This window comes from Oncorhynchus tshawytscha, linkage group LG20 (genome assembly GCF_018296145.1).
Source record: "Oncorhynchus tshawytscha isolate Ot180627B linkage group LG20, Otsh_v2.0, whole genome shotgun sequence".
Taxonomy (NCBI): domain Eukaryota; kingdom Metazoa; phylum Chordata; class Actinopteri; order Salmoniformes; family Salmonidae; genus Oncorhynchus; species Oncorhynchus tshawytscha.
Window position 1 is genome coordinate 7,593,683 of NC_056448.1, and position 13,474 is coordinate 7,607,156.

The 13,474-nt window shown below is 42.7% G+C and overlaps 1 protein-coding gene across 2 annotated transcripts in view; it reads right to left on the reverse strand.

Moving 5' to 3' along the window:
- Nucleotides 1-13,474, reverse strand: part of man2a1 (mannosidase, alpha, class 2A, member 1) — a 71,607-nt gene that overhangs the window by 6,019 nt on the left and 52,114 nt on the right. For both annotated transcript variants that reach the window (XM_024373217.2, XM_024373218.2), the window contains exons 11-17: nt 12,015-12,129; nt 11,395-11,462; nt 10,995-11,160; nt 10,513-10,743; nt 7,871-7,993; nt 7,396-7,510; nt 1,300-1,433 (exon numbers count right to left, since the gene is read on the reverse strand). In XM_024373217.2, coding sequence (XP_024228985.1) covers nt 1,300-1,433; nt 7,396-7,510; nt 7,871-7,993; nt 10,513-10,743; nt 10,995-11,160; nt 11,395-11,462; nt 12,015-12,129 — 952 coding nt within the window. The remainder of the gene's footprint in view (nt 1-1,299; nt 1,434-7,395; nt 7,511-7,870; nt 7,994-10,512; nt 10,744-10,994; nt 11,161-11,394; nt 11,463-12,014; nt 12,130-13,474) is intronic.

Sequence of the window (13,474 nt, forward strand, 5' to 3'; positions counted from 1 at the left end):
AAAAATATCTTGATGTGGGGCGCCGTACTCAAACAATCGCATGGCATGTTTTCGCTGTAATAGCTACTGTAAATCGGACAGTGCAGTTAGATTAACAAGAATGTAAGCTTTCAGCCGATATAAGACACTTATATGTACCTAAATGTTTAATATCCATAATTTTTATGATTATTTATTTGAATTGCGCGCCCTCCAGATTCACAGGAAGTTGTCCCGCTAGTGGGAAGCCTATCCCTAAGAAGTTTTAAAGGCTTCAACAAGGACCCACAGTTTATCCTACAAGGGAAAAACTACGGGCCCCACACATACTGTATCACCAGTGAGCAAGTGTGTTGAGTGGGATCTTAAGCCGACCGTCTTTGTTTTGACTACAATGGGTATGGGAAGCTGTTCAGCTGGGTTGTCTATTGTTTGTTTGCATGAAGCGTTGATGTCGGAGAAAAATATATTTAATCTCTGATGGCAGTAAATCCCTCTTAATCACTGAAAGTAAGGTCCGACTGCCAAAACCATGCAAATGGAGATTTTGAGGGAAAACACTGCCTCTCACTAGAATTACGGCAGAGGGTCTAATTGGCAAAGGAGCTCAGACACTGATCTGTCGAAAGATTCTCCCCTGAACAAAATGTAATCCTTTAAATCTGCATTTCTGACTTCGTTTTCAATTCAAAACTTTGTCATGACAAAATGGAAGACGTCCAAGAAGTCATTTATACGAATTTGGACATCTAATATACCCCCATTCAGCCAGTTCTATGTACATTTGATGTCAAGCTAATGCTACGAGCCATTTGTATCATAGTTAATTGCTCTTGTCGTAACTGTTGACATGCTCAATGTCCATGCACAGTCTCGCATAGAAATCTCCAGTTCAGAAGCAAGAAAAGCAGTATTTGCTCTGGTATATGTGGCTCCGTTATATTGTGGAGTGCTTTCTCACAACGGGATAGCTAGGGACTGGGCTGTAATTGTGCATTCCTACTAGAAATGAAAATGAAAATGTTCCACCGTGTTTAACTTGTGTACGGTTGCTCTTTGTCCGTGTTTTCTTCACTCTATGCATGTGTCTGTGATATCTTAAATATCAGGGGTGACTGCAGGGCTACATTTCCTTTCAAAGTGGCCCTCGAAGAGCTGTGACCGTTTTCCCTGTACACGTATCCTTCAGTGTGTACAAAATAAAATTCTCATTCACTCATTGAATGATCTGGGGGCAGTGCCTGAGTAGGGAGGGGAGGGGATGAGAGAGCGAGTGAAAGGGAGAGAGAGAGAGAGAGCCAGGTCATACAGTAACAGTACCTGGAATCCGTTGAGGTCTGTGAAGAATCGATCCTTGCTGTCCACATCTGATGTTAACCTCATTGTAATTTCACGGTTGAACTCCCCCCTTATATCTACCGAGTTACAGATCTCCACCGACTGGCCCTCCACACCTAGAGAGAGAGAGAGAGAGAGAGAGAGAAAGAAAGAGAACACTAACACAATCACAGAGCATATTCACAGCACATATTTATAAGCTTCCTTCCTCTTTTGGCTTGATTTCGAGGTATTAATTATACTCCTAGTGAGTCTCCGAATACATACAGTACCAGTCAAAAGGTTTGGACACACCTACTCATTCAAGGGTTTTTCTTTATTTGTACTACTTACTACATTGTAGAATGATAGTGAAAACATCAAAACTATGAAATAACACATATGAAATCATGTACTTACAGTCATGGCCAAAAGTTTTGAGAATGACACAAATATTAATTTCCACAAAGTTTGCTGCTTCAGTGTCTTTAGATATTTTTGTCAGATGTTACTATGGAATACTGAACTATAATTACAAGCATTTCATAAGTGTCAAAGGCTTTTATTGACAATTACATGAAGTTGATGCAAAGAGTCAATATTTGCAGTGTTGACCCTTCTTTTTCAAGACCTCTGCAATCCGCCCTGGCATGCTGTCAATTAACTTCTGGGCCACATCCTGACTGATGGCAGCCCATTCTTGCATAATCAATGCTTGAAGTTTGTCCGAATTTGTGGGTTTTTGTTTGTCCACCCGCCTCTTGAGGATTGACCACAAGTTCTCAATGAGATTAAGGTCTGGGGAGCTTCCTGGCCATGGACCCAAAATATTGATGTTTTGTTCCGAGCCACTTAGTTATCACTTTTGCCTTGTGGCAAGGTGCTCCATTATGCTGGAAAAGGCATTGTTCGTCAAACTGTTACTGGAAGGTTGGGAGAAGTTGCTCTCGGAGGATGTGTTGGTACCATTCCTTATTCATGGCTGTGTTCTTAGGCACAATTGTGAGTGAGCCCACTCCCTTGGCTGAGAAGCAACCCCACACATGAATGGTCTCAGGATGCTTCACTATTGGCATGGCACAGGACTGATGGTAGCGCTCACCTTGTCTTCTCCGGACAAGCTTTTTTCTGGATGCCTCAAACAATCGGAAAGGCGATACATCAGAGAAAATGACTTTACCCCCGTCCTTAGCAGTCCAATCCCTGTATCTTTTGCAGAATATCAGTCTGTCCCTGATGTTTTTCCTGGAGAGAAGTGGCTTCTTTGCTGCCCTTCTTGACACCAGGCCATCCTCCAAAAGTCTTCGACTCACTGTGCGTGCAGATGCACTCACACCTGCCTGCTGCCATTCCTGAGAAAGCTCTGTACTGGTGGTGCCCCAATCCCACAGCTGAATCAACTTTAGGAGATGGTCCTGGTGCTTGCTGGACTTTCTTGGGCGCCCTGAAGCCTTCTTCACAACAATTGAACCGCTCTCCTTGAAGTTCTTGATGATCTGATAAATGGTTGATTAAGGTGCAATCTTACTGGCAGCAATATCCTTGCCTGTGAAGCCCTTTTTGTGCAAAGCAATGATGAAGGCATGTGTTTCCTTGCAGGTAACGATGGTTAACAGAGGAAGAAAAAAGATTCCAAGCACCACTCAGCATCAGCATGACAGCGTGATCTCCATCCTTGTCCTCGTCAACACTCACACCTGTGTTAACGAGAGAATCACTGACATGATGTCAGCTGGTCCTTTTGTGGCAGGGCTGAAATGCAGTGGATTTTTTTGGGGGGGGGGATTCAGTTCATTTGCATGGCAAATAGGGACTTTGCAATTAATTGCAATTCATCTGATCACTCTTCATAACATTCTGAAGTAAATGCAAATTGCCATCATACAAATTGAGGCAGCAGACTTTGTGAAAATTAATATTTGTGTCATTCTCAAAACTTTTGGCCACGACTGTACATGATTCCATATGCGTTATTTCATAGTTTTGATGTCTTCACTATTATTCTACAATGTTGTGGCGAAATCTGCTCGGAGCCTTCACCGTGCGCTGCCACTTTAAGAGCGCATGAGCAGTAAGGAAGGAGGAGATAAAGAGAGCTCGTTCAGCTTTTTGGGGAGGGGCTCTTGGGTGGCGCGACAGTTTGATTGTGTGTGCTGTGCTGCAGAAGTTTTGTTTGTTTTCAGCGTGTGTAGTTTATAGAGTATATAACTCAATCATCGGTGTAATCGCTCTAGGTCGTGGTTGTTTTCGTTTGGGACCGCGCCTGTTATGGATCGCATGGATTAGTAGCAACATTGTTGCGAAGCTTTAACATACAAACCAACAAACCATCGGACAGTCAGACAGTACACCTGCACGCCTGAAGACCACAGCTAAGATCTCTCTTATCTTTTTCTCTTTCTCTTCCCTCTCATTCCAGTGCTTTACCCTGCAACAGACTCTCTATTTTTCAAATGCACTTCCCATTGAAGTTCATTAGAGCTGGACTATTATTTCCCTGCCAGAAGTGTTTGGAGGGACATTTTAGTAGGTTGCTTGCAAGTTGTATATTATGTGAACTGTATTGAGGTGGGGTGTACTAATGACATGTGGCCGTGAAGACTGTGGACATTTTTAAGGCCTTTGTTGTGTCGATGAACACCCCCACATTTATACCCTCTGCACTCATCCACTAGAAAATAATACAGATTATTGCAAATCCTATGTTGATGACTATGTTCGTTCTTGTATGAAGTTGCTGTGGAATTGTTCTGCCATTATTAGTATTATTGTATGAGGTATTCTTGTTTGGGTTACCCCTGTGTTGTGATGTGGGTTTTATATGGTGTGTATTCTCTTTTCTCTCCACTGGCTATCTGGTAAACAGGCTACCCTCTAGGCAGTCTCTTCTGCTGATGTGTGTGTGTCTGGTAGTGGTACTCTCTCTATTCTACTCTTTTCCTTTCGGCATGGTTAATACCTGCCTGGCGCCCGAACAAAATCTTTCTTTACCCTCTCTAATAAATACCGCTACAGAATTGGCGCCCGAACAGGGACTTGAAGAGAAACACCCATGACACCATCCACACAAGGTTGAATCATGTCTTTTGTTGGAACCCCATACTGTGTCAATGTGGACACACCTGACGGTAATCATGCTCGGGATTCTTTCATTGTGGAAGGACTCGATGAACTAATGGAGTTGGATAGCACTGCCCCTAATCCCCAGGCTTCTGGCTCACCTATAACATCTCCACCATTACCCTCCCCTCAAACCCTTCCGGTTACCCTGTCCAGAGAGACTGGGAGAGGTGTCTCTGTGATCACTGGACAACTGGAACATCAATGGACACACACCAATCATAGTTTGACAATGCAGGAGAATGCAATTCGCAAACTCAGTGAATGTGTGGAGGCTCATCAGACAGATGTGCAGCGGAGGTTGGATTACCTTCCCTGTCAAATGGAGGAAAACCAACAACAAATTGTTCAGAGGCAGAAATATTTACAAGATTCTCTGAAGCAGGATATTCAAGGAAAACTGCACCGGTTCAAAACACAAATGGAAACTAACCATCATCAAGTCATACTCTTACTTGAGGACGAACAAAAACAGAGAGCAGAAGAGTCAGCCTCTGTTGTGAAGGGAGTGTGTTCTTATCTGAAGGAAGTTATGGAGGACATGAAGAACTCTCTCACAGCGGAGCTACGATTTTTGATTGAACAGACTCAAAAGGACACCGTTAATGAGATGGAAAAAGCACAGAAGGCCACAGACCTTCAACTGGAAGGGCTGCACCAGGAGGTAATGCAGTGCTTTTCCCTTCTGGACAAATCTTCTGCACCTCCCTCAGGTTTTACCTCTGCCACTGGCTTGGCCAGTAAGGGAATAGGAACAGGTAGTACTACAAAAACCCCTCTGAAGATATTGTTAAACAACAGAACTCCCGCTGCCATTGTCATGCCTCCTCTAGAGCGCTCCCTCCCTATCAAACTACTTTTCCCCACTTTTGGCAGCCCAGAAGATGATGTTGATCCACTGTTTTTCTTATCTAAGTGTAATGATTTTCTTTCTATCCGGCCCCTTACTGACTTGGAGGTTCTTGCTACCCTCTGCAGTGTTCTCCATGGTACAGCAAGAGACTGGTGGGAGATAGCCCGTGAACATGTGTCAACCTGGGAGGAGTTTAAAAAATGTTCCTCTTAGCCTTCCTCTCAGAGGACTATGGGGATGAACTGGCGGAACGTGTTCGTAACAGAGTCCAGGGTGAAGCAGAGCCAATACGGGACTTTGCCTTCTCCTATCGAGTTCTATGTAGGAGATGGAAGGCTGACATTACTGAGCAGGAGATGGTTAAACTCCTTCTTAAGAACATGGTTCCCCGCCTTGCTAGTCAACTTCGAGAACGTGTGGAAAATGTGGATGATCTGGTGCGTCTTGGGACTCATTTTGAGAAGGACTGGAAGCACCACCTCCAAACTAAAAACCCCGTTCCCTCATCCCAGTATACCCATAACTCTCTTAGGGCTAAACAGTCTCAGATATTTGTACCCAAGATCCAGGACAAATGTCCAGTTGTGTGTTGGAGGTGTAAAGTCCAACATCCTCCAGATTCTTGCCCGCTCTATGTCCAGCGTCAGGATTCAGGAAAAGGTCAGAAAGGACCGAAGACTGAAAGTCTAGACAGGCGTGGTGGCTTGCATACAATTGGGTCAGCCTTAATGCCCACCATGAAGCTTTTAGACAGTACAGCTAGCGGTCTTATTCCTATTCCGCAACAACTATTGGTTCCTCTGAGTGTTAGAAACTGGAGAGGGAAGGCCATAATCGACACAGGGGCATCTTACACCCTGATGCAAGAGGCCCTGTGGCAGAACATGGCATTACCTCATGAGGAGCTACGAACATGGGAGGAAGGACCATTGTACTTGGCCAATGGAGAACCTACCACTCCCTTGGGCTGGATTAGTATAATAATAAAACTGCATGGTGAGACTATTAACCTTCCTGTGGGAATACTTGCAGACTCAAGCCTTGCATTTGCTGTAGTCCTTGGCCTAGACTTCCTGTTCTTCAGTGGACTGACCATCTCTTTATCTCCTCCTTCCTTCCTGGCGCCCGAACAAAATCTTTCTTTACCCTCTCTAATAAATACCGCTACAATGTAGAAAACAGTAAAAAATAAACCTTGAATGAGTAGGTGTCCAAACTTTCGACTGGTACTGTAATTTTTGGGGGAATACATCTTGCATTGTTTGATATCATTTTACATACCTAACTTAATTAATCCACCGAGAGGAGAAATAAAAAAACAGTTGAATTTTTTTTGCCCCAGTTCTTCAGATGAAAAAAATAAATAAACATAACCCCAGAAATAATGCAAAACATGAATAAATATATCTAAGGAGAAAAAATCCACAGTTACAGTACATAGACTTTAGTTGAATGCAAAAGCAGTAAAAAGTAAATTGGGTCTCAACATTGAGCCATTAAATATCGTAAATACATTAATAGAGGACCAATGTCACAGTGAAAAATTCCAAATGGGTAAATTACAACTATAGTGATACTTCTCGCAACATGTAGACTGTATCTCTATATACTGTACCCTCAGGTCAAAATATGCAATGAAACCATTCTTCAGTAAGAAATCTGCATGCTGGGTCCAATTAAGGCCTGTTTGGCTGTGTGATGACATGCAGCCCTTCAGGGGCTCCCTGGGTAGCATGACTGCAGCTTCCTTTTTATCGACGAGCACGCAAACAAAACAACACACATTTTCTCTTCGAAAGCAAGCCACTCAAAAGGTTTTTGCACTGACTAAACCGTCTCTCTCCCTCTCTCTCGACTATCCTAGTAAGCTCACTGAGTGAGTCTTCGCGTGGCTCATCTACAGACAGGGTTTTGGATCTTCTCCCATTTCAAAGACAAAACATTACGTTTCAGGGTGTTTTTGATATTTCAACGTTCTGTTTTTCTGATTTTGATACATGCAGGCTATGAAGGTCGCATGCATGTTTGTACAACTGCTTTTAGTTGATCACTGATCAGGTGCAACAGTGTATGGAGTCAATTGTAGATTGGCCACACATGCGCACGCACACACATTCCATCATTACCTTGAACATGATAGAGGCGTAGAGTGTGCGTCACATGATCGAAGGTAGTGGTGATCTCAGAGAACACAGATCCCTTGGTAACCCTTATCACTGGAGGCCGAGCGGGAGAGTACATCTGGAGGAGCACAGAAAACCAATGGGGATCAAATCACTCATACCCACCACACACACCCTCTCCCATCCATCCTCTGCCAATAATACCTCCTACAGAGAGTGTGCCGGCAAGGGAGCACAAATAAGGGAGAAAAGAGAGGGAAACTGGGGTAACAGAACTACTCTCTGATTCAGTGGTTGGGTTAAATGCAGAAGACACATTTCGGGTTGAATGCATTCCGTTGTGCAGCTGACTTGGTATCTCCTTTCCCTTTACTGTAAGAGCTGAAAGCACTCTCTTCTTTACAAGGTTTCAGTGCCGCTGTAATGCTACACGTTGACAATGGAGAATCAATCACGTTTAATAAAGTTGCCGAGTTACCTTGGCTTCCCCGTCAGGCAGGAACAAGTAGGCTCCGCTTTTATCTCGGTTGCTGGTTGTGCCGTACCACGCAAACTCCACCTTGATCTGGTGTTCTGAGCCGTCCTCTTTCAGCTGCAATCTCTGCGGATGTCAGTCAGAAGAAGGTCGGATTCAACAGTTGCATCATCACCATTACATTGGCAGCTTGGCATGAATAAAGAGAGCTAACGGATATACCGTTGTAATACTACACTAGTTGAGGTGGTTTGGTGAACAATGTGATGAGCTTGTGTGACGACTAATCCTGCCTGAAGACCTGAAGACTTGTTTTGTTTCCGAGAACCCATGCCTATGCTTTAGCTCAGAGGAATAATGTTCTGACAATGCTAACATCTTTTCAGCCGAATCTCAGAGATCTAAAACCAGGTTGAGCAACTTGGCTGCTGCGCAACATTAATAGCTAATTAGTAGAAGGCTAGCAGCTGAAGCTAGCTAGCTAACACCAGTTGGATGAGAAACAAAAAGAGGGTGCTAGGTATATTTTGCGATGGAAGGTTTTTCATATGGCTGAAGTCATCTGTGTAAACTTCTGACCTGGACACTTGTGTGTAATCAGAGCACAAACAAATAAGCTAGCTAACAGGGACCGTAGCGTACAGGTTAGCGTCACTGCCCTGATATTTTGACCATTCTCTTTTGTGTATAGTTTTTGACATTCCCCTCCCTTTCCCGACACACACACTAGTGCTAATTTGGATTTATTAGGGGTCTCTTAAGAAGAAGATTTGGGGTTTGTTGGACATTTTTGAGTGGCAAGGGACAGGGAGTGTGACATGTATGTAGTACTAGTGTGTGCGTCATTGCTACTACGGTGGAGAGACCAGCTCTCAATCTCTCAAGGAGGACGTCGTTGCCCTCATCCGTCAGATGCATGCCATCCCTACGGTACATCCCAGGGACACACTGCTTAAATGGCAGACTTACCAGCTCTGCAGTTGAATTGTTAAACAAGCATTTGATTACCCCCTCTCTTGACATGCACACAAGAGCAGTGGACCTCTACACCAATCTTCGTGCTGCAGGGAATGCCCCAGCCTGCTTAATGGCCAGGATAGATGCCATTTATAAATGTGGGAATGTGTTCTCTTTTACTGGGGTTGGACTGCTGTGTACAGCGTTACTAAGAACATTTGTAGCTAAAGGATTTTGACCGCCTATCCAACGTCAGATTTGTAAATATGTATTCTTAAAAATATTTTGTACAGGTGTGGTAGAACTGTGCTTGAACAAGAAAGCCTGCATAACCTTGTAGCTCTTCAAGAGCAATTGTGGCCATCCCTGAACTGTATGTACAACGTTGACTATATCTGATGAATGTACGTTTGATTGTAAATCTTATATTTTGCAATAACTCATTATTGTTTACAGGTAATGTAGTACTATGCACTTCTTCAGTAGTTGTCACCTTCCGGTGTAAAAACCATGGAAATTAAAAACAAAAAAATTGTGTTTTAGGTGAGAAGTCGGCATTGATCTGAAATTCACCTGAGCAACACAATGCGTACTTCACCCATGCTCTACCAAGGTTTTGCAGCACACATCTTTGACCTACTACGGTAGCTAGGTTTGTCTATTTTACTTCCAGCAGTGTGTGGGCAGGTTACTCTGGATTCAAACCTTTTCAAACAGCCTAATTCATACTATTCAGAGGGATAATGGACTTTGCAGTGTCCTGCTATTAAAATAATATATATATATATATATATATATATATATATCAGTATGTATGTATTTTTCAGATGCAGGCCTATTGTAAATGTGTATTATTGTAGCGTCATCAACTGTATTGCAAAAATAAATAGAAATACACATATAACTTTAAGCTACATAGTCTTTTGACAAAGGCGATAAACTTCCCATTGATCACCACAGCAGTTGATAAAACAGGGCCATGTTTGAAAAACAAGTGGTTCTGAGCTTATGTAAATACGACACAGGTAAGCTAACGGTGACAGAAATCAGGAATGCAGACCTGCTCTATAGACCTCTATATCTATATGAGTGACTGAGTCGAACACACCACCACCTCCTGTTCTTATGTTGGGTACCTACTGACCCAAAAATATGTTATGAAATATTTGTATTTTTCAATGACATGTATTGTTAAAATAAAGGTTTAAGGATATACAGGCAGGCACCACATTACTACAAGACAAAATAGCTCAATCAAGCCTGATGGTCTTGTAAGTATAAAAACAAAGCTTGCTTTCATATAATAAAACAAAAGCATGAAAAGGTAGTGGAATGGGGGTCTTAGTGTGGGGTGGGAAGAATGCAATACATTAGCTTGTATTTGGTACAAATACTAAGCTATGCTTTACTAAGCTATGCTTTACTTTACTAAGCTATTCTTTACTAAGCTATGCTTTACTTTACTAAGCTATTCTTTACTATGCTATGCTTTACTAAGCTATGCTATGCTTTACTAAGCTATGCTTTACTAAACTATGCTTTACTAAACTATGCTTTACTAAACTATACTTTACTAAACTATACTTTACTAAGCTATTCTTTACTATGCTAAGCTTTACTAAACTATGCCATGTTATGCTTTACCGTGCAATGGTATGCTTTGTTATGCTATGCTGTGCATGTCTCACCTCCATCAGGCCGGTGATGGGGGAGCTCCAGACCTGGAGGTGGGGGTTGTGGATGCTGAGGGGGGTGGAGGCGTCCTGGTGGATGTTAACTGTGAAGTGCTTCACGTTGACGGAAAGCTCGCCGCTCTGCCTGAAGAAGACGTATTCTGCAGTCTCCGCTCTGCCGCTCGCAGCCTCACCTAACAGGTACACCCCAAGACCCAGCGCTGGCACCTGCGCTATGAATGACAACTGACCCCAAGAGAAAACACCATATGAAATGATATAATGTGGGGGAAAGCATACATGAACATAAAAAATAAAATCACAATGAACTGGTAACACATTGGTAATCAATCTCCAGTTAATCTCCAATTAATCTCTGTGGTAACCTCATAGTCCTACCTGATACTGCCATTATAAAAAACTATCGATAAATAACATTCACATGGATAAATAAAGGCTAAATACAAACACTAACAACAAAAAATGGACAATTGTACCTGGAAGGCCTCTGTGGAGGCTGTGGTGGGTTCGCTCCACACCGCGCTGACTTGAGCGGGGACGGGACGACCGTGGTCTGTGACCACACGTACGTGGGGAGTGTTCACATACACAGTCACCACTGACGTGCGGTCCTGCTCCGTGGGGTTGTAGACGACCACAGGCCTGTAGGAAAATAGACAGGTTGGTGCGAGTTGCTAACGCTTTGAAAAGTCTGAAAGGCAAATTGGTCATAAAGAAAAGATTCCACAGCTGTTGTCATCAGGTTTAATATTGTTCAACCTGACCAGACTATTACGTCCTGTATTTATTCTAAATCATGTTTGCAATGTGAAAGGGGTCATAATATCAGGCAGAATGTGTAAGGGAAAAGGGAGGAAGATTTGTACAGTGCCTTACCTAGGCTGTGAGCTGATTTTCAGAACTGTTTTTCGAGGCAGGGCATCTTGAGCAGGCTGGATATCATCCTGAGAGAAATGAGATTAGAGTTGATTTGCAAAAGAACACCAATCTTGTATAGCTACACCAACACACAGTCCACGGGCTATATCCAGTCCTTATAGACTAGTTTTCAAAAAAATATATTTAATTAGAGTTTTTCTGGTGTTGGTAATGCTTTTCAAAACAGAAAAGCTATTTAAACATCTAAGGCTCATTCACTTGAACACAATTTTCATTAGGTTTGGGTGAGTGAGATGCATATCGAGCATCTTTTCAGCTGCTGCAGCGAAACCAGGAAGTGGAAGAGGATACTTTACTCTGCAAATTGATGTTGACTTCCTGCCCGGACAATTTGCATATTCAAATCCTGATGTTGTGCCTCCTTCAGGGATTTGGCCGAAAGTAGAGTCTGATAAACACTTCAAATGTAGCTATGGCACGCATTTCTCTCCCTGCACCACCACCATAAACTGTCACCATTTGAAAATCACTATACTAATCTGAAATGTTGCTATGTACAATCAACTACCTTGTGTTTCAACACTAAAATTAAAATGCCAATGTTTTTTTTTACTCACCATTTGAAGGAAGGCCTTTGAGGGATTGTAACTGTATGCACTTTTGTCCTTCAGCACCAGCCAGTGAGCGGAGTTGACGATCACTTGTTTCAAATTCAAAATGGAATGAAACAATCTGAGAAGGGAGATTTGTTCTAATTAAATGCCCAGAGGAAAGCAGTCAAAGTTCTGAGTCAAATATATAGTGTTTCACTTTCATTTAACCAATGTCTACAGCACGATGCTGGTACCAGTGCCATGCGAAAGTATTCGGCCCCCTTGAACTTTGCGACCTTTTGCCACATTTCAGGCTTCAAACATAAAGATATAAAACTGTACTTTTTTGTGAAGAATCAACAACAAGTGGGACACAATAATGAAGTGGAAAGACATTTATTGGATATTTCAAACTTTTTTAACAAATCAAAAACTGAAAAATTGGGCGTGCAAAATTATTCAGCCCCCTTAAGTTAATACTTTGTAGCGCCACCTTTTGCTGCGATTACAGTTGTAAGTCGCTTGGGGTATGTCTCTATCAGTTTTGCACATCGAGAGACTGACATTTTTCCCATTCCTCCTTGCAAAACAGCTCGAGCTCAGTGAGGTTGGATGGAGAGCATTTGTGAACAGCAGTTTTCAGTTCTTTCCACAGATTCTCGATTGGATTCAGGTCTGGACTTTGACTTGGCCATTCTAACACCTGGATATGTTTATTTTTGAACCATTCCATTGTAGATTTTGCTTTATGTTTTGGATCATTGTCTTGTTGGAAGACAAATCTCCGTCCCAGTCTCAGGTCTTTTGCAGACTCCATCAGGTTTTCTTCCAGAATGGTCCTGTATTTGGCTCCATCCATCTTCCCATCAATTTTAACCATCTTCCCTGTCCCTGCTGAAGAAAAGCAGGCCCAAACCATGATGCTGCCACCACCATGTTTGACAGTGGGGATGAGGTGTTTCAGGGTGATGAGCTGTGTTGTTTTTACGCCAAACATAACATTTTGCATTGTTGCCAAAAAGTTAAATTTTGGTTTCATCTGACCAGAGCACCTTCTTCCACATGTTTGGTGTGTCTCCCAGGTGGCTTGTTGCAAACTTTAAACGACACTTTTTATGGATATCTTTAAGAAATGGTTTTCTTCTTGCCACTCTTCCATAAAGGCCAGATTTGTGCAATATACGACTGATTGTTGTCCTATGGGCAGAGTCTCCCACCTCAGCTGTAGATCTCTGCAGTTCATCCAGAGTGATTATGGGCCTCTTGGCTGCATCTCTGATCAGTCTTCTCCTTGTATGAGCTGAAAGTTTAGAGGGACGGCCAGGTCTTGGTAGATTTGCAATGGTCTGATACTCCTTCCATTTCAATATTATCGCTTGCACAGTGCTCCTTGGGATGTTTAAAGCTTGGGAAATCTTTTTGTATCCAAATCCGGCTTTAAACTTCTTCACAACAGTATCTCGGACCTGCCTGGTGTGTTCCTT